Source organism: Lepisma saccharinum, chromosome 27, assembly GCF_977018435.1.
Source record: "Lepisma saccharinum chromosome 27, izLepSacc3.1, whole genome shotgun sequence".
NCBI classification, from domain to species: Eukaryota; Metazoa; Arthropoda; class Insecta; order Zygentoma; family Lepismatidae; genus Lepisma; species Lepisma saccharinum.
This window is the reverse complement of record NC_139255.1, coordinates 44,422,070-44,448,215: the sequence shown is the minus strand read 5'-3', so window position 1 is coordinate 44,448,215 and position 26,146 is coordinate 44,422,070. Positions and strand designations below refer to the sequence as shown.

At 37.1% G+C, this 26,146-nt stretch overlaps 1 protein-coding gene across 6 annotated transcripts in view; it reads left to right on the top strand.

Annotated features, from left to right (window-relative positions):
• Positions 1-25,829, top strand: part of eya (eya transcriptional coactivator and phosphatase 2) — a 546,589-nt gene extending 520,760 nt beyond the window's left edge. For all 6 annotated transcript variants that reach the window (XM_083113334.1, XM_083113331.1, XM_083113332.1 and 3 more), the window contains 6 exons: positions 674-732; positions 2,998-3,164; positions 5,144-5,258; positions 12,928-13,049; positions 16,191-16,291; positions 19,410-25,829. In XM_083113334.1, the coding sequence (XP_082969460.1) occupies positions 674-732; positions 2,998-3,164; positions 5,144-5,258; positions 12,928-13,049; positions 16,191-16,291; positions 19,410-19,490 (645 nt within the window). In that variant the 3' untranslated portion in view covers positions 19,491-25,829. The remainder of the gene's footprint in view (positions 1-673; positions 733-2,997; positions 3,165-5,143; positions 5,259-12,927; positions 13,050-16,190; positions 16,292-19,409) is intronic.
• Positions 25,830-26,146: the final 317 nt, after the last annotated feature.

The window sequence follows — 26,146 nt, the reverse complement described above, 5'->3', positions numbered from 1 at the left end:
CTAAACTAGAGGAAAAAGTTCCTCGTTGTCGTGAAGGTGGGAAATAAGTTTTTTTTTTTTATTAAGCCCAACTGGCTTCTTTTATAGTACGTGGATGTTCACCCTTGGAATTTTTCACAGCAATGGTCTTTTGAAAGACAGCTAGGAAGCTAAGAACAGGGGAATTTAATATCCAGTAAAAAGCACAAGCACATATTCTTACAAGCAATAACATATAAAAGTACAGACGTAGAAACATATTAATTAACCCTACACCTTGTAGCTGGCCAGCAATTAATTAATACAATACCACAAACCAATAATGGTCAACCTGACCATTACAGCATTCACCCTGCCAAGTGACCAGATGGTTCTCTAGCCAGACTTCTTCAAAATCTGTGAGTGATAGGGTGTAGGGTTTTGACCTATCGTGGTCTCGTTTATGTCTGTCTTCAATGTGTCTCTTTTCTGCTATAGCTGTGTTCCCATCTTATTAGTTTCCATTACCTTATTTGTATATTTCTATTTCATTTGTTACTGTCAGATTTCTATTTTTCCCTTTCGTACAGGTGTGTTCATATATTTCAGTTTCTTATTGTACTAATTGTACTAGCCCTTCTATTTTCCATAGCTTTTTTTTCCTACTTTCCGTGGTTGTGTGTTAACATCTTATTTTCATTTTTTCTTCATACAGGACTGCGACCAGGTTCACATTGATGATGTCTCTTCAGATGACAATGGACAAGATCTCAGGTAGGTGGAAATCAAAGGTTCTACGAGGGGGCGTTCAAGTCAATCCGGCCTTTTGAGTTTATAAAATAAAAGAACAAATTCAAGGGGTGGAAACTGCTTTTATTTTTTGACGTTCTCCCCTGCTACATTTATACACTTATTCCATCGTTTAACTAATGCCTGGAAAGCTTTGGCATAGAAAGATTTGTCAGTACGTTTGAACCATTCTAGGACAGTGTGCTTCACTTCGTCCTTACTGCTGAAATGTTGACCTCCAAGGAATTCTTTTAGGGGTTAAAACAGGTAGAAATCACTTGGCGCTAAGTCTGGACTGTAAGGGTAATGTGGCAGTAATTCCCAGCTGATTTCCTGGAATGTTTGAGGAGTATGAGGTCTTGCATTGTCATGCAGAAACAGAATCCCCTTTGTGATCAAACCAGGCCATTTCTTCCTCAGATTCTTATGCACAACATGCAGAACATGACAGTAATATTCACCATTGATAGTGACTCCACGGGGTAAAAATTCCACGTGAATAATCCCAGGTTTGTCATAGAAAACACTTGCCATCACTTTATCTGCTGACGTAATTGTTTGAAATTTCTTTGCTGGCAGTGAGTCCTCATGCCGTACGGCCCTCTTTGAAGTGCTTGCACCATTCAAATGTCTTACTGCGCCTGAGTGTTTCATCACCGTAGTGTGCTTGCAGTCTTCTGTAAATTTCAGCAGGTTTTATACCCTCCTTCACTAAAGACTTAATCACCACACGTTCACACTGTTGTCAAGATCTTGAATACTGGTCTCTGGACTGGCGTGTGCAATGAGCACCGCCTACCAGTAACAGGACACAGTTGCCAGTTCCTACTGCATGCGCTACCTCCAGCCTGGGATTTGTTTTTAAACCTGTAAAACGGTTGACTTGAATGCCCCTCGTAGATTTGAGTCAATAGAAGATATTGTGGTGTTTCTATCCTGTAAAATAATAAATAGGTAGAAAACACCATAATCAAAATATAATATACTACAAATTATTCTGGATAACCTTAAGAAAACCATACCATACACACAAATATTCTCCCCACCAAAAAGGAAGCTACAGTTTTAACTACCCTAACTCGAATACCTTCTGGAGTCTGGGCATATCTCGCAGTCTCCCCCAAAATCTCATGAAATTATGAGTATTTTTAAAGGAAAACTCTGTTTGATTGAAATGGTTGGGTTCCAATGGAAAGTTACATGTTAAAATTTATAAATAATCTGAAGTGTTACAGTTGAATTGATTGAATTGTTACAGTTGTACATTATCAGTTCGAATCAGTAAGAGGAGAGGCTCACTGTATAGTAGTGTTAAGACCAGGAGTCGATAAATACAGGGTGCCCAGCTGCCATGGTGCCTGGAAATTTTCACTTGCCACCTGAATTTTAAATTGTTCTAATTTTTTTCCCTCAATATTTCAAGTTTGCTTTCGGAAATTTTCATTACCTTTCTTTTTTTTTTAATAATGAGCAAAATAAGTGTTTTTTAATGTTTGTGTATCTTGTGTATCATTAAATCAGAATAATAAACATGCCATTATAATTTTTTACACTGTTGCTAGCCGAACTTTAAAATCTGCAGCGATATGGTACAGTCAGCCACATATTTGAATGAATTGCATAGTAATTTCTGAGTTGTCAAATGGTTAATGCATAAGAAAGCTATGTTGCTAGTTCAGCTTGTGCTACTCACACAAGCAGAAATAGAATAAGTAATAAGTTCTGTTTCCTTTTGCTTAATGCAACCCACTTTTACTTCCAACTGTACAGTGTTGCATTACCCAAGAATGTACGTGAAACCTTCTTTATATTCAAATGGTAAAATGTTATTGCTTTGTAATAAAAGAATACAAGATTTGTTGTTCTAGAGCAGGGGTTCCCAAACTTTTTTATTTTACGGTGGCCTTACTGTTTCAAGATTTTTCCGTGTCACCCAAACCAGAATGTAGGTCGTCTATGTAACACTTGCAACGTTCAGTTAGTGTGCTTGCCTTAAGTTAAAAAATAAACACATATTTCAAATTCAGAAACCTTATATATGTAGAAAGTACTAAAACCGTGTAGACTAACAAGTAAGTGTCATTTCAGTGAAAATGTTGAACATTTCGCAGTAAGCAAGCCATGGCACCGTTTGGGAGCCACTGTGCTAGAGAATAAAGGGAACATTGAAGATTAGAGAGCAATTATAGGTATGAAAGAGATTCTAAGTTGTTGAAGAATTGTTTAAACTTTACATGTCTTCTATTCCAGCACGTACAACTTCCAGACTGATGGATTCCATGCGGCAGCAACGAATGGTAATCTTTGCCTGGCCACAGCATCCGGCGTCCGTGGTGGAGTCGACTGGATGCGAAAGCTGGCCTTTAGGTATAGAAAGATCAAGGAGATCTACAACAACTACCGAAACAGCGTTGGAGGTAAGTGTTCTCGTACTTTCTAAATTCAAGATTTTTGTTTCCCCTCCTTGCCAGTATTTGGAAATGAAAATGAGTTCCACTTTTTCTCACAAATAACTTCCTGGTTCGAGATATTCTAGGCACATTAAAAAATTAGTATGCTCCCTGCTGAAAATTTTGTCTACCATTTTCAATGGGTCTATAGGTGTTTTGAAACATCTACTGTGTTTAGATTTTCAAATAGATATAAAAACAAATTGTAAATCGGGAGGAATGAAAAGTTATATTTACAGCCAACATGTTGAGTTACATTCACTGTATACAATATTACATGCAATACTGAAGAGAATATTTCACTTGTATTTCTTCTACTGTATATGCACAGTAGAGTTTTAGTAGATTTCCGAGAGACACAGTAGAGTTCTACTGAAAACAGTAGAAATTTCCAGCAGGGTAAATTTAGAACATCCACGCTTTGTTGCAATTCGTCATTTATAGTTGTGTGTGAAATTGTTTTGTTTATACAAAAACTTATATTATGTACAAGAGACATAAATAAAGCACATGTAAGTCTTCATGTGGTCCCGCACCAAGGCATCAGGCTTTGGACTTGGGCTATGGGATACGTGCTGGTTCGAGTGCACTTAGAGGAAGCGTAAGAACTTTTCTCCTGAGATTTCGTCCAGCGTATAAGACTGCTAGCCCACCGTCGTGAGGAAACTGGAGAACTAGGAATGATTAGCATTACCCTGTCATGGAAACCTACAATATTTGGGGGTTCACTGTATTTACCCTGTAACCAGTTGGATAATAGTCCACCTCTACTAAGGGAGTGAGACTGGCAGCCAGCGGGAGGCTCTGAACCTCAATTGCACCAGGGGGTTATATTATGTGCCAGAGACATAAATAAAATACATTTAAGTCTTCATATATGTATTTTATTAAAATTAATGATTATTGATTGTGCAGAATTTGTTTGCAAGAAAATACCAACAGAAGGCAGATTCTTTTTGTTTAAAAATTACTAACCATTGTTATAACTGTATCTTTAGTCAAAATGAAAATAAATGTCTGATGAAAGGAGCGTGTGTTCTCCTGAAACGTCACAAAGAAAAAACTGTTTTCTTATGCTTGTAATAACCGTAAACTACAGGAAAATAAGAAGGCAACTGTAAAAGTAACTTACAATTACTTATCAAGTAACTGAGTTACTTTTTAAAGTGAGTAACTTACTGAACACTGGTTTTTAATTTTATGAGAGTTTCCTTAATAATGTTTTCCATGAATACGGAGAAAACTAGTACTCACTTTTATCCGCGAAGCTGTTTTTTCTTTTTCGATTAATTTCAGTGGCCACTGCCACCATCCTCGTTGGAACTTGCTGTACTGTTGCTTGGCGTGCATATTTTGTTTGTAGTTCTCTAGCTGCTGCTAGGTGCGCTGTTGTTAACTGTGCGTCTGGGTCTGTGTCATCTGCTATTTCCGGGCGATAACTGTTGTAGTAGGGGAATCCAAGTTTGGTGCGCTTGCCCGCTATCGATGTTTAGTTCGTGCCGGAAGTGCATTATGGCGTGCGTTTCCTTGATTTTGGTGTCTACGAGCGTGTGGGCAGTGTGTTTGACTTGAACCTTTTGAATTTTATGACTATTGTATTTGATATGTTTAGCAAGACCAGTAGTTAACAACAGCGCACCTAGTGGCAGCCAGAGAACTACAAACAAAAGACGCATGCCAAGCAACAGTACAGCAAGTTCCAATGAGGATGGTGTCAGTGGCCACTGAAATTAATCAAAAAAGAGAAAACAGCTTCACGGATAAAAGTAAGAACTAGTCTCTTCGTATTTATATACTACCGCGTCTCTATTTTCCCAATTATTAATGTTCTCCAATTCAAAATTTCACATTACGCCAATTACTCCTAGAATTATTAGGTTTGCGCTGTTATGCAAAAGTCAACATTGTCAGTATTTTAATTCTGTTTAATTCTTTTTCTCTTCCAGGTCTCCTAGGCCCAGGAAAAAGGGACCAGTGGCTCCAGCTGAGGTCCGAGATAGAAGCTGTGACTGACAACTGGCTCACCCTAGCCATGAAATGCTTGACTCTTATAAATTCAAGGTAAAAGTTCTTAAAGTCATACAATTTCCTCCAAATTTGTTTGATATGCCCTGTTTGTATTCATTAGTAGATCTTGTGATCCTTAGATGTTTATGGCATATTTGCTTGTGTAGTGTGGTACCATGCACCTGTCTCGTAACTGATTAACTCAAAAACGCTCTCACTACATGGTTAAATACATTGGCGGCAAACGAGTACAATGACTGTATCAACAAACTGGTGTCATGCTATGATTAATACTTGAATGGGTATGGCAAATAAAGGGTCTTTCATTAAGAGTGATACTTTTTAAAATTTGAAAAAAAAAAATAAAGCACTCAACGTATTAATGTAAATTGTGCTTTATTTTGAAGCTTAGACATTGCAGTTATGTTCTGAACAAACTATCGTTCAAATGTCCACCACGGCTTTGAACACACTGACGCACACGAAGCTCTAATTGTTAATCACACTGTCCAACATTAGTGGCGTTATGTCTGCGATAGCCTGACGAATGTTCGCCTCCAAATGTTCCAAAGTTCGTGGCTTGTCAGCATAGACGTGGGCTTTGATGTAGCCCCAAAGAAAAAAATCCATGGGTGTTAAATCACACGACCGTGGCGGCCAATTCACACATCCACATCTTGAGATGATCTGGTCGCCAAACTTCTCCCTCAGCAAATCGAGCGTAGCATCAGCTGTGTGGCACGTAGCGCCATCCTGCTGGAACCACAATATCTATGGTGTCAAGTTCTGGCCACAGAAATTCGCGTAACGTGGATCTGTAGCGGTTGCCATTGACGGTAACGCTTCTCTCATCATCTCGAGAGAAATAAGGTCCAATGACGCCGCCACGCCACAAACCGCACCACACAGTGAGTTTTTCTGAATGCAATGGCACCTCATGGCCCACTTGTGGGTTCTTCTCGCTCCAATAACGACAATTTTGCATATTGACGAATCCACTAAGACAACAATGCACCTCGTCTGAGAAGATGATTTTTCCACTGAAATCAGGATCAGTGGAGCCATCGTGTGCGTCAGTGTGTTCAAAGCCGTGGTGGACATTTGAACGATATTTTGTTCAGGACATAACTGCAATGTCTAAGCTTCAAGAAGAAGCACAATTTACTTTGATACGTTGAGTGGTTTATTTTTTTTTTCAAATTTTAAAAAGTATCACTCTTAATGAAAGACCCTTTACTTGGAAAAGTAGAGTAAGGTATGTAATTTCTGTACCATAAGTTTTTACACACATCATATGTCTTTGTGTTTGACACCAAAATATTCCTTATTTTCTTAATGACCCTCATATTTTATTGCATGACTATATGGTATATTTTAGGAATGGCCAGATATGAAAATTTTGCCAATACCAATAAAAATATTATTGATGCTGATAACTTTTATTCTACCAATCTAGTATAAAATTCCAACATTCCTTGACGAACCTGAATGGTTCGTTAACCTTAGTAACTGATGTGTTTAACTAGCTGCCTGCAATGAATGTTGCCTTTGAAAAAAGAAATTGAGTATTTAGATACAACAGACTCTTTTTCATTAGAACATGGATAATTTGAAGTTCTTGTCAATTTGAGTTTTGGATAATTCAATGTTTTTTCCTGTCCCCATTGGAGTTTGAATTAATAGGAGTCCACAGTATTTCCTTTACAAAACCATGACACATGAATTATATGTTTTACGGGACTTTAGGATGCAGTTAGATATTCATGTACCCACGAAATGTGTGAACATATTTGTGAACCTGTATATTTTGCTCGATTAATTTCATTGACTGCTGTATATGCATAAAAATAATAAAATGACAGAGATTTGCACTAAATTGCAGGCTAGTTATAGAAATGATGAAGGTTCAAGAATTATTTTCAGAAATATTGGACCAATGTGCCTTTACTGGTTGATACTAACAGTGTTAATTGGATGTTATCATTGTTATGGAAGTCTGCAGAATTTTTTTCAGGGAGGGTCGAGGAAGGTTTTTTTTTCTTCTAGTGATTGGGGGTGGGAAACAAGGCGCATTTTAATTAATAGAGTTTTCCCCTCCCAAAAACATTGCTACAGTTTGAAGTTATTATGTTTCTGCAATGCTCGTGCCATAATTAACATATATTTCTGTCAATGAAATTAGATTATGTGTAATTATAACACCATTAAGCCTTGTTTCCATGATAACCAAAAACTCAATATCCTGATCAAGGCAGAATTTATTTTATTTTAAAACATAAACTAAACATTACTTTTCAACCTTATGTTTTACGTTTACGTTCAAGTTTTTGGAAATTGTGTGAAATATGTAATTTTTGGTTGACTTCTTTCATTTTCGGGGGGGTTCATGGCCCCACTCCCAGACGTCTATATCCATTGTCTAGTAGTTCTACTACTTACGCTTGTCTCGTTTTCAGGTAGAAAACTTATTGTAGCCTGTGTTGGAGATTGAACTTACAGCAGACTTTTGATATTAATACAAATCCAGTGCTCCAGCCAGCTACTCCATGGCGTGGCATTCCCTTCCTCAGTGTTCACTCGAAACATAGTGTTAGAATAGTAGGAGCACTAGATAATGGATAATGTCCAATTAACATAGCATGCTAATGAAGATCCATTGCCACTAACATTCAAAGAATTACCTGTAAGAGATCTGATTAATCTGATCCATTTCTGGTTTATTTACCCTTTTTTTCAAAGTGTCTGTGAGCATGTGTGTGCATCAGGGTGCAAACTCCCAGGAGGTGGCAGGAATACTCCCCCCCCCCACACACCAATGATCTTGTTGTAAAATTTCCCCCCACTAAACTTTTCAAGGAGGAAGAGTTTTTGTTTTAACAACAGAAGATAAACAATTAGTTTTGAACAGGCCTGTAGTGAGGATTATATTTCAGGCAGGGCTCATCCCTTATCAGCACAGGCATCGCCAGAAATATTTGTAGGGGGGGGGGGGTGCAGGCCGTAAATAAAACTCAATTAGTAGAAATAATAATTACAGTATTACTACAGTTATAATTGTCATTTTACGATAACTATTATAGGTTATTAAAAATAAACCAATTTTAATTCCAAATTTATTATTATTATTATATAAATGCAGAGATCTTTCTACTCAATCCACTGTATGAGTGAATATCCAAGAATCCAACACTGTTGTTCATTATTTTTTCTTACATTTTATACAGTTAGTTATTGTATTTTGTTATTAACTTTTACACATTCTGTTAACAAAAAGGCTTTATAAGTCAGGGCCAAGTTTTACTCAAAAGTTTATATTGTGTGACCTCTCACAAAGAAAACTATGCATTTTGAGAGCTGTGGATCCATTTATTCTTTGGATTAAATGGTAGAATAAAAAATATAACCTGGTTTCTCTGGTATACACTGAACTTTTTTCGATCTAATATTTATTTTCTGCTAAGGAAGTAAAATTAATTACTATACACTATTTAAATTAGATATTTGTAGGATTTCGGGGTTCTTCAGCCCCGTTAGTTCTCCCCCTGGTTTTGAAGTTGAAAATACTTTATGGGAATAATATTGAAAACACACACAAAAAACGAACAATAGAGAACCTCATCTGTAAGGACACTCAAACCAGCAATCCCCAGAACACAGAAATTTGTCTGACTTGTTGCTTCTCTATTTCTCACTGTCTTTCGTCAGCTACCACAAAGTATATAAATAAAACACTTATTGGCTTTTAGATGTGAATTTTATACAAGAAACTATTATCTTCTTAATGTCTCTTCATGTTTGCCACTCCCCCTAGTCATGCAAATCATTGTTCATAGTATTAGTAGTATATTAAAATCTTCAATTTGCAATCAAATTTGTAATGAAGGACAGTTAATGTAATATATTGTGTTTTTATAATATAATTTAATTATTTAATAATTGACACATATTTAATGGCATTATATATATACATAGTGGCCGCGGTGGCTCAGTCGGTAACGCATCTGACTACCATGCTAAAGGTCCCGGGTTCGATCCCCGGCCGGTTCAAATCCGGGAACTTTTCTAACGATGGAAGCGGCCCCGGCGCCCACCCAGCGTCGAATAACATGGGTACCTGGGGGAAACCCTGGGGGGCAAAGGCGGTCAGGTGCATGATGCTGATCACATCACCCCCACTCACGACCGGATCAAGAAAGTGTGCGGCGTTATCCCCATACCCCCTATACGCCTTCATGGCGTGGTGCTATGCACAGGGTAGCACTTTACTTTTATGTATACATATGTATGTACCGTATATATAAATTGTGTCTGTCTGCTCCTTCCCCCCCATCAATCTGCAGTGATTTTGCACCCTGGTGTGCGTGTACGAGGGGAGAGTGAAAAGTTTTCAGGCTCACAGGGAAGGGGTACCAATAAGTTGCTGACCAAGGCAGTTTATTAAGGTAAAAACACTTAACACGTAACGTTTCGACCCTGTATCAGGGTCTTCCTCAGACGAAGAACTAAACTAAAATGATGAAATAAACTACACACAGAAAGATTTCATACACATAGCAGGGTCACAAGCCACACAACAACAAATCAAATTGACAGTCCTTATCTAGGAAGATTTCTACAAAGGAATTAAACATATCACCTCCTGACAGTTGTTGACTAATGGGTCTACTACACTGACAGGTGATTGGCAGGTCAAGATCAGCAAGAGTCTAAGAACCACCTGCTCACCACTCCCCCACCCCTCCTGCCTTTCTGGTTATGGGTGAATACCTCCTCCTCTGGTCTTCTTCTTTTCTCTTCTTTCTTCCTTCTTCATACTTCTTTTTTCTTCATTCCTTTTCTTCATCCTTTCAACTTTCTCTAACACACTCTTCCATTCCTTGTTTATCTTGAGCCCTCCATTCCAATTCATGATGTCTTCTCCTTTCTTTTCTATTTCTTTGGCCTCCTTCCATTTTCTCACTAGTTCTCTCTTCTCTTTTCCTATTCGCCTAGCCGAATCCCATTCAACTTCATGTCCTGTTTCTCTAGTGTGTTTGAATATGGCATTCCTGTCTCTCTTCAATCTCACATCATCCATGTGTTGCTTTAACCTGTCTTTAAGTCTCTTCTTCGTTTCCCCTATATATACACTTTCACATCCTCTGCACTTCACCTCGTAGATAACCCCTTCCTCTTCCTCCTCTCTCTTTTCTTCATTCTTCTTGCTGGCTATACTTAAAATAGTGCGTCCTCCCTTCCTGTAAGTTCTTATACCCACTTTCCTCAGCACTTTGCATATCTTCTCTGTGGCATCGCCCATACTTCTTATACCAAACCATCTCTCTTTTTCTTTTTCTTCCTTCTCTTCCAGTCCTCTCTCTTTTATCTCTTTCCTTCTTCTGTTGATGTTGTGTCTGTCTTTCTTTTCATAGCCATTCTCTTCTAGTTGTTCCCACAGGCTATTAATCTTGGTTTCTTCTTCCCCTTGCTCTGTGCATATCTTCTTTATTCGGTCTTCCATATTCCTTATAAAATTACGTTTAGTTCCATCACCCACATCACTTCTTTTGTGGCAGAACACTCCTGCCGAACACTTCTTTTGATACCATGTAGCCACTATCCCCATTCCTCTCTTCTTTTTCATCTCAATATCCAAGAAATTTAATGTTCCTTCCTGTTCCGTTTCGAGCTCAAGGAATATCCCTGCTTTCTCATCTTCTACATCTTTAACAAGCTTACTCAGCTGCCTTTTTGTTCCTTTCCATATCCCAAAACAATCATCCACATATCTACAAAATAGACTTAACTTATCTCCTCCTTTCACTATCACTTCCTTCTCCCATTCATTCATAACTAATTCCGCCAGCACAGGGCTCAAGCAAGAGCCTATATTTAGACCTTCACTAATCTTGATGATTTTACTCCCCACTCTGCTGTAGCTATTGTCCCAAATGGTTTCCAGCGCTTGTACCACTCTCTCACTATCCCATTCTCCTATAATGCTTTTCCCAACTTTTTTCCTCACTATATCCACTACGTGTCCCCTTTTGATGCTCGGGAACATGCTTCTCACGTCTAGGCTAAACATTGTGATTTTATCCCCAGACTCCTTCAGACCTTTTATAAGGTCCACCACCTGCTCACTGTTTTTCACGGCTCTGCTTTCTTGTTCTCTCACTAACACTTCAATTACCTTTTTTAACTTCTTCTCCAAAGGTTCCAAAATATTGTCCCTGCAATTCATCACTGGTCTCAACTTTATCTCTTCTTTATGTATTTTGGGAAAGCCTTTTAAACAGGGCAGTCTTCCTGCCTCCTTCGTGAGCTTTTTAAACCCCATCCTTCCACAATCTTTTATGATCTTTTCTCTAATATTGCGTTCCTCTTCCATTCCACAAATCTCCTCATACGTGTCCCCTTTCAGGTCTTCAAACTTCTTCTCGTACCATTCTTTTTCCATCACGACTGTGGCCCCTCCCTTATCTGCCTGTTCCACCACCACATCGTTCCTTGTCTTGATTCTTTTCATACCCTCCCTTTCCTTCTGGCTCAAATTATCTAATCTTCTCTGTTTATCCATTTCTTTCTTCAAAATGGCTGCTGTTCTTCTTCTAATCTTATCCCTTTCTGCCTCTTCTTCAATATGTAGCACCGCTTCCTCAATATCATATACAATCTCTTCATAGTTCACATGAAGTATGAAGAAGGAAGAAAGAAGAGAAAAGAAGAAGACCAGAGGAGGAGGTATTCACCCATAACCAGAAAGGCAGGAGGGGTGGGGGAGTGGTGAGCAGGTGGTTCTTAGACTCTTGCTGATCTTGACCTGCCAATCACCTGTCAGTGTAGTAGACCCATTAGTCAACAACTGTCAGGAGGTGATATGTTTAATTCCTTTGTAGAAATCTTCCTAGATAAGGACTGTCAATTTGATTTGTTGTTGTGTGGCTTGTGACCCTGCTATGTGTATGAAATCTTTCTGTGTGTAGTTTATTTCATCATTTTAGTTTAGTTCTTCGTCTGAGGAAGACCCTGATACAGGGTCGAAACGTTACGTGTTAAGTGTTTTTACCTTAATAAACTGCCTTGGTCAGCAACTTATTGGTTTCAATATGGAAACAAGGCTTAATTATATTACAAAGGGAAGGGGTGTTTGAGCTACAGTTTCACATTATGATTTCTCTACATAATCACACCCCCCAGATCAATGCACTTATGCATTCTGTGCTGCAATTTGTTTACAGTTATCTGGTAGAATGATTTGTCCCGAGTCTCACACCTCTGAATGACCACCTTCGTCCGTGTGGAAGCGACGTCCTCGAAGTGAATTCTTCATAGCAGGGAAAAGATGAAATCTGATGGGGCAGGTCGGGGGAATAAGATGGATGGGGAAGTGCGGAGAGCCACAGTCGAGCAAAGCAGCTTGTGCAGTGAGGCCTTGCCGACAGAGGTACCGAATCACGGCCCTGTCGGTCACTCTCTTCTCTGACAGTTCATTCATTTTCAACCTGACAAAAAAAAGAAGAAAACATTTAATTTCATAAAAGTTTGCACAGTGTCCTAAAACTCAAACCTTACATCCTCGAAAATTTTAACTATCTAGCATCACTCCTTCCATGTGAGGCTCAAAACTTTGCACTCTCGCCTCGTATGTTAAGTCAGGCTAATAAATCTATGCATGTGTCTCAGGACCTAATGAATAACCTTATTGAAGAGTTACACTAATACAAGAAATTTTCTTTTTTAGATCCAACTGTGTGAACGTGCTGGTCACAACAACACAGCTTGTTCCTGCCCTTGCCAAGGTATTACTGTTTGGGATCGGAGGCATCTTCCCCATTGAAAATATATACTCCGCTACTAAGATAGGTGAGTGTTTTCAGCCTTTCAAGTGCAAATCCTTAGGTAGGTGAAGAAAGGAGGCACCTTATGCAGCCTTTCTAGCTGAGGGATATAGCAAGGTTTTGTACTATATTCAACAGAGGCGAGGGATCCGGTCATCGGGAGACGTGGCGATGACAAAGCAAAATAGTAGAAATATTCCATTTTAAGGGGAGGGGATACAGTTATGCACCAATTGTGTATTTATTTCAATATCCCCCAACTGCTACTAAAAAAACTGGGTTTATCCAAGAGTATGAATTTCTCTCCATGTTGCAAGTGAAAGCATCTTTTAATGTTGATTATTACGCTAGACACGATGTTTGAAAAATATGATTAATAAGAATTTTCGGAATTCCATGTATTCCTTACGGGAATCAACTTAAACATCAAGTTACAGCTAATCAAATAGAAGTTTCGACTTTTCCACTGGTAAAATCCATCTTCAAGCTGACCTTTTCCCGTTGATATATATTTTTATTTCATCGCAAAAAATACTCCCATATGACCAATGCATCTCTCCTTACCTCCTGGCAGTGTTGCCAAACCTGGTGCACATAAAAGAGCTAAATGTCACCTTAAATGGAGTTAAAACTGACTTTCAAGGAGCTAGATTTACGAAGTGATTCCTAGAGCAATGTTAGTTGTCAAAGGGGTGGGGTGCTACCGTTAACTCTAAATTGATGACAATTTATTCTTAGTTTTCACCATCTAGATCCGGCGGCATCACCCATCTCATGGTCGTACGAAATCGAAAATAAAGGATTCCCTGATAACAATATTATGCCAATTTCACGTCAACACTGCGCTATAAAGAAAGTAGCTGGGGATATAAGAGGGGATGGGGCGACGCAGCCAATATAACAATATCACGTCACGTGTAAAATGTATAATTTGACAAATGTTTGTCTGTACGCCGGAACGAGTGATGTCATCATAGTGGGGCACGGGTGTGGGTGTCCAGTTCAGAGCCGATGAAGTGCACGAAAAACCAGATCTGGCTCCAAGAGAGCTAAGTTGGCACACTGCCACGGACGGAAGAGCTTGGACGGAGTCCCGTGGAAACTGTATTGCATGCCCTTAATTATTTTAGAGGTAAATGTAAAGTTTCCCATGCATATAGCACCATGCGATGAAGGCACATGGAAGAAGTAAAAAATAAGTCAGAATATTCGCATAGTTCTGCGAAATAAGCCAAGTGACAGCATGAAAAAGCTAAGTTTAGCGCATCAAAATGAGAACCCAATACTACTCCCCACTCCGAACCCTACTGCCGAGTTTCCTATTGAGTGAGATGGTGTTACATGACCCAGATCAGAGCAGAATTGTGAGAATCTCTTACCTGTTCGGAAGCGTTCAGCTGTTCTCTGCAGACACCTTACAGCAAGAAAGACGAGAGAGTTTGCCCTACTCTTGAAACAGGCCTTTTTTTTTTTCAGCCCCTATTGTTAAAACCATGCCAAGGTTTCTCTGATGTCATCAAAATTAAACTTCTTCTGAGTGTTCCAGCTGTGAAGCATGCAATGCTCTTGTTTTTAAACGGAGAAATATATGAAATCTGATTTTCATTATCAAGACCAACGTAGAAGCTTGACTTAACATGAATTGGATTTTGATTTTTGAAGTGTCGAGTAAGCCCTGTGCGAAAGCCTTAATATTATTATTTCTCTTTCTTGCAATAATTGGCACTTATCTTTGTACGTGTTTGCATTTCTGTTTGAAACACAGAGAGAAAAGGAAAAAGTAGAATTGTTGTTTTTTCTTTTACTCAATTCAAATAGTGTGGTCTCCAAAGCATTTTCTTCCAAGTTTATAACTTTTAGTGTTATTAGGAGTATTATTAAAGTTATTAACACTGTATGAACTGACAATTCATGAAAACAATATCAACAAGAAAATAAAATACAATAACATACTGTACTGTAGCCTTTATGTGAACTTTGTAATTCGTAAATGTCAATTTGTTATATTTCATTACAAGAGAAATACAAATTAATTAGATTTCAAAATTCTCATCATATGGGATAGCATAATTTGTCTTTTGTAGTTGTAAAGTCTATGGTACTGCAGTGAGCTTTTACATCCCAAGTTACCAAAAGTGGTTGGCTAAACGTTGGACCAACCGTACTGAAAATAGTTGGTCAACGGTTGGCCCAATGCAAAAACATACCATTGGCCAACGGTAATTTTGTCCGTGGTTCCAACGTTGGGCCAACGTATGGTTTTACTACGTTGGCCCAACGTACTGAAAACTAAAGAATGGATAGGTTTGTTTTCTGATATGTACATAATTTATTGTGAGGCCAAATGTAAACAATAGTTCAAGTTATTTATGAAAATTAAAAAAATACACAGCACTTTCTCAGTCACATGGTATCATTGTTTTCAAGGTACCATACCTTCAAGTGGTAGCACAACAACCTTCTAGAGTTTACTAATTTTTCCATCTTTCATGGAATTTAGTCTGCACATAACATTGCTTAACCACCTTCACAATAATACCTGTAAGAATGTTCTTGTTCTACTACAGCAAAAGAGACAAACAATAAGCAAATTACCCACACATCTTTCATCCATGGGGGCTGACAAAGGACTGATGAGTGACTGCAAGTTAAAAAGAGCTTCTACTTTGATTAAAAATATATATATATTTCCAGTGTGTGCTGTGACTGTAAAATTCGAAAAGAAACACTGTTACATGTCACTTATTTTACAGTCTAGAATTTTCAGCATTCTCCTGAAAGTTGTCTTAGCATTAAAAAGTTGTTTATAAAACTGATTTTGACTCACGTTCCCATGGTTCGGCAAACGTTGGCAACCAACGTAAGACCAATGTCAATTTGCCAACCAACGTAAACCCAACCTTTCCCACGTAAAAACTGACGTTGGCCCAATGGTGGTGGTTACTTGGGATTGAATAGACAATTAATTACCTTAGCGTTTCCTGCAGAGAAATACCGTGCCCACTCCCTTCTCTGTTGAAAGATCGGCCCTGACATTTGAGAAGTCTTGTGATGACTTCATAAAAATATCATGCTTCGCCACCGATATTCAAGCGTAGAAATTAATGCTTCATTCATTGCTTCACATCTGTCTTTGTGTTATCATCATTTATCTCTCTATTCGCAGGAAAAGAAAGCTGTTTCGAAAGGATCGTTTCCAGGTTTGGACGAAAATGCACGTATGTTGTGATTGGCGACGGAGAGGATGAAGAAGCAGCTGCGAAACAGGTTAGTAAATATGTTACTACCTTATCTTATTCACTCTTGTGAAGATCGGAATACTTTTTATTTTCATTAGGTGATGTTGTACACTTTTCTCTTGAATTTTCTTTTCTTTCTTTCAATTTACGAGGGGCGATCAGGTTGCTCTGACCCTAACATAGAAAGAGCGGAAATAGGGTTCCAATTTTTTTTTATTTTTCAACATACTCCCCTGCAACTCCAATGCACTTTTCCCATTGGTGCTCTAACGCCTGGATACCTTGCAAAAAAAAATTCTTCCAACTGGTCCTCCAACCATGAGTCCACAGCCCTTATCACCTCAGAATCATCAGAAAATTCTTGCCCACGAATATCATTCTTCAAATGTTTGAACAAATGAAAATCACTGGGGACCAAATCTGGGGAATAGGGTGGGTGGGGCAACAATTCAAACGATGAATCTGCAATAGCGGCCCTCGCAATGCGTGAGGTGTGGACAGGTGCATTGTCCTGGTGAAGGAGCACACCCACGCCTCTTTTTCTTGATGGAATCACGTAATTTCTTGATTAGATCACTGTAGTATGTGCCAGTGATGGTTTGGCCTCTTTGTAGATAGTCCACAAGCAGGACACCCTTGCAGTCCTAGAAAATTGAGGCCATCACATTCTTGGCTGACGTTTGCACCTTGAACTTCTTCGTTGGTGGAGAATGTGGGTGTTTCCACTCCATGCTTTGTGATTTTGTTTCTGAGTTGAAGTGACGGACCCATGTTTCAACCATAGTTACAAATCGGGCAAGGAAATCGTCTATATCAGCACGAAACTTGTCAAGAAGTTCTTGACTGATGAGCACTCGAGTTCGCTTCTGATCTGGAGTGAGGTTTCGAGTGACCCATCTTGCAGCAATTTCTTTCATTTGCAATTCCAGGGTAATTATGTTTTGCAGTGCCATATGACAGGCCACACATCTCAGCAACATGACGGATAGTGACTCGACGATCCTTCAGCACAATATCGTGGACTTTGCTAATGTTTTCGGTCGTCATGACAGTTTTTGGTGCTCCACCTGCATGTTCATCCTTACACGACTCTCTCCCACAATTAAACTCACGACACCATCTCTTCACCATACTGTATGAAGGACCAGTGTCCCCTAGTGTATTCACCAAGTCCTCATGAATTTTGGATACCGTCCACTTCTTCTTCACAAAATATTTGATCACCGCTCTCACCTCAGTTTTCTCCATTCTGGCACATTGACACAACTTCACTCAGTTATACCCCTGTACAAAGAAAACTGTACACTACTCAGACTTGCAATTCAGAATGAAAGCATACAAAGGATCATTAAACAATAACAAAATAAAAAATCAATCATAACGTCATTCCTTCTATGTTAGGGTCGGAGCAACCTGATCGCCCCTCGTAGGTCATTTTGCATTGCTCGTCTACCTCTTGGGTTAGTCACGACAAGAATGAAGTGATGATGTGGCAAGTGTAATGATTCAACCATCTCAGAGATGAGATTTTTATGTAACATGTCGAACAATATAAACTTTATCTAAGATCTAATAACACCAATAGTATCCAAGTACCAACATATAATAAGGCAAGATACGGATCAAAATCCATATCATCACTTTCAAGTAAGGCGTGGAACCAACTGCCTGTAGCGTGGAAAAAGGAAATTTGCCAAATTTAAACAACAAATTAAGATGTTAATCTATAAATACTTACACCGTGCCTCATTTACCTCATTGCCTTCTTCACATATACTTACTTAATTACTATTTCTTATGTGTTTTTATTGCTTGTGTGTTTCACTCATATACACACACTTATATTTTTCCATATTTTAAACATTTATAAACATTTAGCAGAATTATATAGCTTAACAAATTTATCCATGTAGGGCAAAAAGCTGTTTGTATAGTAAGATAATCTGTGTAAAAATACTGTAAGCTTATGTGTAACCCTACTTCAAAAAATAAATAATAATAATAATAATGACTAAATTTTGTTAACTTTGAAAGACTTCTCTTGAATGAGGTGTGTAACAGTTAGTTACAAAATCAAGTAAATATTAATTTTAATATATTAACTACATGAAATATAAATTATAATAAACGTAGGGATGTGCCGAAGCCGATTACAGATGTATGAAAATCGGCAGAAATTGACATATCGGCATCGGTATCGGAATCGGCAAAAATCCGATATTTAAACCGGTACAGATTATACTAGTTTTATATTCTAGTTTTGTAAGATTTATTGAAAATTTGGTTATGATTCGTCATTATTGTAGAGTTTTTGTAATAAAATTATTTCAAACTCTCATTTAGAGTATCAACCTAACTATAAATCGGATATAAAACAGTACATTGCTGAACCAGGATTTGCTGTTTTATTGGAAATTCAAAAGTGAGTATTCAAACCTGAAGCAAGTGCTGAGAAAATACTTGGACATACCTGCTGCATCAGTATTCAGTGATCGAGTGTTCAGTGTTGCTGAACAGATTTGAGATAAGAGAAGAAGTAGGTTACTTCCTGAAGTGCTTCGAAATCTCGTGTTTCTGAAGTTGAATCTGGCAGAACAGGAATTCATTAGTTTCAAAGAACTGCTTTTGTACTAATGCTAAATCTCTAGGTTCACATAACCTTTTGTAGATGCAAATGTACATTCGCATCTCTTGAGAATATATATGTATATACATATGATATGCAATAGAAATGTACATACCAAATTTATTTTTGTCATGCAGAAAATAACATCCCATTTCTGTTTAATAATCTTATGTATTGGAATCAGTTAAATATCGGCATTGGTATCGGTTCCAAAAATTATCGGTGAGTACATCGGCATTGGTAAATTTTCAGCTTCGTCACATCTCTATAATAAAGAAAAGCAGTCATGTTGGAGAAACACTCATCTGATGGATCAAGTATAACTCTATCCCCAAGGATTTAATAATAATTGTTTGTTATAATTTTCACACTATATTAATGGCTTCTTGTGTGGCAATGCCCTAATTTTTTGGATTGTATTTTCCTGCTTCTTGATTTTTCTTAATTCCTGTTTTTAAGTTAATGTTATTGGTAATGTAGCTTCTGTCGATATTTTATGCCTTTTATTTTTTTTCTCTAGCTCAATTTTCCATTTTGGAGGATCTCCAGTCACAGTGACACTGCTGCCCTCTACAATGCACTGGAAATGGGTTTCTTGTGATGTGATTGTGATTTCCTCAGTGATCTGTGATTCAGTTGGCACGGACGCAAAGTTCAGTTGAAAACGGAAAACAGGAAGCATTCCGTGAAGATAAAACTACACAGTGCGACCAAGAGATTTTGCAGCACAAGATTAACATGCGAAAGGTGCATCTCGACAAATGATCGTGTGTACATAGAGTGGAAGTCAGCAGTATTTAAAACGACTACAGTGTTCTTGGTTTACGAATCTGATGTATAGTAGCACAAAGTACCAGGAAATTACGTGACAAGAATAGTTGTTTTATTGTGAAACGTACGGAGGTGTGTGTCAAACTCTAGAAAGACATGTTACCGTTGTCAGGTGTAATAATCATGCAAACTTGAAAGAAGGAAGTTAAATGTTGAAGTAGCAGAAGAGAAAAATAATTTGAAGTAAAAATGAGTTTTGTTTTGCACTCTGTCCTTTCTCAAATGGGACCACAAGGATCGAAGGACAAAACATACATATACGATAAGTGTGAAAGACTATTCTATAAAGTATATATATAAAGTAACTTTTATGTAAAGAGCTTACACACCAGAAAGTTGTCACAAATAAACAAAGGCAATGTATGTGTTCTTTTCCCTTCTTAAACTGCTAAGAAAATATTGCCCTTTTCGTTTCCATATTAAGGAGAGGTTTTTGATGCATTCTTAAACATCCTAAATGATTTGTATTTTTAAGTTGGCCAATATTGATTTTTTTTTAAGTTCTTTTCTTCTTGTTTTCTTGTTTTTGCTTGCTTGGATCAAGAGTGTTAAATTCCTACTACACATGTAACAGTAACTCGAAACCAGCTATCTTATTGCCGTTATGACTAGTTTAGTTTTATGCCAAAGAATACATTGTAACCAAAATTGGTTCAATGTTTTGATCTTCCGAACTGAACACAAATTAGTGTTAGGTAAGTGGCATAGGAGTCTTTTTAGCTAGCACTCTTTCACACTGGGCAATAGCAACTGAATTAGTAAAATCCTTTCAAGTTTGTAACAGGTTTTTATCACCTTCAGCCTGTTGCTTCTACAAAATTTGGAAAAAAATTGGAAACTTGTGAGGGAAAACTGTTTTTGGGGACGGAACATTATCCACATACGTATCTCCCATTCCATCTGATGTCATGGAGCCTGAGAACTTGGTCAGACTTCTGGTGCTGCAAGCTGTCACTTGTTACCAAAGTTTCTGTACGTTGCCCGGATCGGTCGACTGCTTATTATCTAGGGGTTTCTAATAACCAATTCATTCATAAACTACCAACACGTTTTGCACTCCTTCGTGGCTAGTATGAAGTTGCACCTTATGAGGCTCACACAATGATGCCTCACAGAGATAATTTTATATTCAATTTACAAAGTTTCTCCCTTTCTCCGTATATACAAGTTTCCAGTACAAATCTGTATAATGTTCTAGGTTGACAAGAAATGGACCTTAACCCACTCCCGCTGTTTATCATGCATGAGTCCCTACACACGGCACTCATAAGTCAAAACTAGCAACACAGCCCTCTCCCAACTATTTGCAGAACAGAACCTCCTGTTCTTGGTCAGAATTAGGTATTTATACATCCATGAAAACTGGCCTGCCCCCAATGTACTTGCAAAGACCCTTTTGTTAGCTGTGAGAAAGAAAGCTGTTGCGGAAAAAATAACCAGAATTCTCAGCTATGGAGCCAGAAGCAACCTTGGCCAGAGAATTTTACAAACGTCTAAGTTTTATACGTAGATTGTTCAATTTTCTTGAACAATTTCTGGGGCTTGAATCTAACAGTGTGAAGAAGGCCAGTTCACAGTGCTGTACTTTTCATTAGGATTTCATGTCGACCAATCCTGATAGGGAGATTTCACACCAAAAGTCACGAGCAACATGCAACACATGTCACATTGGAATGAACCAATCAACAGCAATGTTCTGCCCAGTAGCAGCAGCATGACATGTTGCACAAGCCTGCATTCAATTGGTGAAATTTTCAAGTGGTGTATTGTGAAAGAGGGCTTAGGCTTTTAACATATTGTTTACAAGGTGCTAACTGTGCACAACAATAACGTTGAGGTCTCTATGCACAAAATAATTGGAAAGGAAACCTAATATTTAATATAACAACTAGCAACATTACAAACTTTAAACTTTTTGTTTAACCTAACAAAATTAATGAAAATGAATCGTGTTAAAACAAATTTGATATTGAATAATTTAATACAGTGTCATTTGCTGGCCAGCATTAACATGCTACATCCTAAACACAGTTTTATTTTCCAATCACCCTGTTCCATACTGTACAGAACACTTTTATTTCTTGTAGTCCATTTACTCATCAAATTTCTGTACAGATATGTTTTGCTTTGTACAATGTAATTGTGTAGTTCCATTAGACATGGTAGACAGTGTATGTTTATAATAGAATTAGATCTCATAAGAAGAAGCCGAGTATATAACACTTTACGTACCATTCCTACGGCAAAGCATAAATATGTAAATACATGAAGTTGATGGGTTATGTAAGAATTTCATTTGATACTGCAGCTAAAGGTCGGTTATTTAATACATAATAACAGATCGGTAGCAGTTATGCAACTTTTTAATAATTATTGCAAATTTTGAGTATTTCCGTTTCATGTGAAAAATATATGTATGTACATTGTGGGCAAAATGTGAGTGGTGGCATGATTTTTATCATGCGTAAAGAGTGCAAAGAATTTAAGCATCTTTACATAAAATGTTATGAGAAATATTTTGAGCTTGATGTCAATCTCAGGGGTGGAACATGACCGGTAAAGTGGGAAAAAATCAGTATTTTCATCCTGGTTTGTAATTTGTCAGTAAAGTAATTACTTTTTCGATTTTTGTTCCTGCATTTTTGGGGATACAGGATGACTTATTGTTTAAAACTGAGCATTTGATGTACGCTGCTGACATAAATAACATTATGGAAGTCAGCATTACACAATTCATGCTAGAACAAGTTGAGGTATGGTGGGACCACAAGCAAAGGAACCGCCGCAGAATTTCGGTGCCCTGTGCATCTTGGAGGTAAGGGGTTGAGCTGAATGGATGGAGGATACGTTGCATTACGGCATTTGATCGAAGGTTCTTTTGTTTGTGGGAGCTCTATAGTAGCAGAAGAAGAAGTCAACGTGACACAACATGTGCTAGAAGGAGAAGAGATGGCAATGGAAGAAGAGGATGAGAAAATACATGCAGAAACAGTGCAGAAAACTATTGAGAAAAGGAAGAGTTTGGTAATAACTTCTTATTTTTACAAAACCCAAAGTAAAATAGACAAATTTTACCTTACAGCAATTATATTTTGTTCCCATAATTATTATTTTTAAAGGGTATGTATTTTTACCATAAATGTTTTTTACACAAATGAAATCATATTTTAATGTTAATTGTGATCATTAAAAATGTGCAAAATCTAGCTATGGGGTTGTGGAGGTTGGAAAATACAGTTTTAATGAACTTCCATTTTTCCTTTCAAAATGCTAATTTATCGATGGCTGTAATCAAATTGGTCGGTAATTAGTCAGTTTTTTTTTCATATTTCAGTCAGTAGTGTCGGTAACTTTGACCAGATCAGCAAATGTAGGAATCAAATAGTGGAATTTGTCTGGAAGTATCATGTATATTAACTATAGATGGGCCGATATGAAATTCTAACCAATTCTGAGAAAGTACTAATGAAAAATTACGGAAGTAGCTAGATCAGAGGTTTTCAAACTGTGTTGCGATGTCCTCGGGCTTCAGGGTTGGTGTGGAAGATCGCAGGTATAATAGAAAACAGAACTGAATATACCAGGAAACAGATATTACTTCAAATTTTCAATAAATACAGTTATACATTATTATTCATAAAAGCTATGAAAATGCAAGAATTGTGAGTACAGGTAATTGATTAAATTATCAGCAATATCACCAATACCTGTACTGCCCATTACCAATAGGATATTGATTAATCTGTTCCATTCATAATGTTTACAATAAGCACTTTTTTCTTTTATCACACTTGTAAGGAAAACATTCAGAAAAAATCTCAACATATTTATCAGTCGATGCTATGGTAAAGCTACATCCATCAGTTTCCAAGGATTTTTTTTCTTGTAAAAACGAAAAAATATTAATTATGCTTTGCAATAATTAAGAAGAATCATACATTGCCTGTAATGTGTATATATATATTTGTATCATGAAGTGGATTCATATTGAAATAACCTGATATTAGCCACAAAGGGACTGATAAAATTAATTTGATTACTTTTTTCATTATTTGGTCATAATATGAATGTAAACACATATTAGTGCAGCTGAAATTTTTGTTAATGATACATGAAAGTTTTTATCTAAATATTGTTTTTTTGTGTGTTTTAATGGTTGCTGACAACTATACCCTTCTTATAGTAAGATTTTGCTATTTCTTATTGTTGTTTTTTATATTATGTGCATAACTGCTACACTGTAATAGTGATATGGTGTTGGCTTTACAGAAAGCTAAACCAAAGACATGATAGTTTTATATTTGTTGTGAGTTGTCAAGCACAATTTTTTTTTATTTTATTTTATCTGTTTAAAAGTGCTTATGCAGACTAATATCATATTAAATAAGCTGCAAATCTAGTAGTGGTATTCTTACAGCAAAAATGAAGTGATTGAAATTTTAAAAAATCAGCAATGCTTCTATCCATTTTCCTCAATCATGCTTTAAAAAATAGCCATATTGTATACTGCTCTATGTACCTCTTTGTCAGTTGTTTTTTTCCCCACCAGGGGTCGAATGGATTGGAGCAGACTCGAACGGCATTCTGGTTCGTGAATATCTGGAACCTTCGTGCTCCATCTCGTCACTGTCATAATCAGACAAGAAACAGACAACGACATGTTAACGAAGGAAAGGCTTTCATTTCGTGAAAATTGCCATTTCAAGCCCTGCTTTCCACATTCTAACATTTTTGATGTTGTCACATATTATTTCCAACTTTGTAATAATAACACACTTTCTTTTGTTGAGCCAAATACTGTCATTGAACAATATTACAATCAACAGTTAAACCAAGTAACAATATTTTGTAGCAACAATGCTTGTTACGTAAAATTAGCCTTATAAACAGCTAAACAGATAAAATTTATTGTGTCTTTTTCGTGATACTTCAGTTTCAGTTTTTGGAAATCATTTTTTAAGTTCCTCTTGTACATATGTGTTATTTCCATTGCAGAACTTTGTTTAAAATTTACAACTGTTACAAGCACAGTTAAAATGTTTCAGGGGAACACAAGCTTCCTTGATCATTGTCATTTGAGTGAAACATTTTGTCAAAGATGGTGTTTATATGATTGTAAGAACTGTAAACTAAAAATAAAATATATATATACAGGGTGTTTTCAAATTGTGTCCGGGATCTTGGAAGTCGATTACTCAGAGGCCAACTCACCCACAGGGAAGAGACTAATATACAAGTTTTAACCCACCTTACAAATGTGTGATATGTCCTCCCTTGGTGACTCAACAGATGTCAATTCTGTAATATTGCTCATATGCGGTCCACAGTCTCAGGTGATCTGTTAGTTTTACATCTATGTAGTCCCCAAGGGAGGACACATCAAACATTTGTAAGGTGGGCTAAAACTAGGATATTTACTCTCTTCATTGATATGCTATCATTCCTGTGGGTGAGTTGGCCTCTGAACAACAGACGTCTGAAATCTTGGAGGAAAATCTGAAAAACACTCTACATATATAAACATACATAATTTGTTGAATGACACCATAAGTAACAAAAAAATGAAAGGATGACAAAAATAGAAAAAGCTTCCAAAAAAAACTTCCAAAATTGCTTCAATATATGTAGACAGGTGATAAAATGCTCCATATTTGTAAGTACTTCCAGTTCAAAAAACAAAATGTTCCATTTCTATTTTTAAAAAATTATAACATTTATTTATCACATTTGCACTCCACTATTCTGTGAAATGTTAATGTATTTTTCTTTAATGCAGTCATAATGTAATTTCTTCCATAACAAAAGAATGTTGCTAAAAACTGAATTTGTGTATGCTGTGGAGGTTAATGGGGTGTTAATTATAATGGTTACAATTAAAAACAAAGAATGCAAAAGTGAAAACAGTAACTTTGTGGCTAAGAACTTAATTTTATTTCTATTTTTCTCTCCTTGTTTTAATTTTTGTGTTCTTGAATCATCAGCTGTAACCTCTCCTAATGTACAATTTGTAAATGCCAGATGTGAGTGCTTGGATGATTGGTATGACTGAATGAAAAAGTGTAATGTATCTTGAAATTACAGAAATTAAAGAAATATGGTTGATTAAGTTCCACGATTTGGTTCTTTTTCTCTTCCCTTTGTGTGGCAATTGTACCTTATTTCTACCAGTTTTTATGGAAGTCTGGTAACACTAAATAATTTCTATCAATATCGCCGCTGAATATTATTTTATTGTATATTCATTTTCCGTTGATTTTATCACATTCTGTACATTCCGTACATGTTAATGCATCACTTTCCGAAGTGAATCTTTTAGTGCATTCAAAATCCACATACGTTAACCAGCTCTCGTGAACAGTTAGTCCACATGGACATATGATAGGGCTACCATACGTCCTGGTTTTCCCGAACATGTCCTTTTTTCGG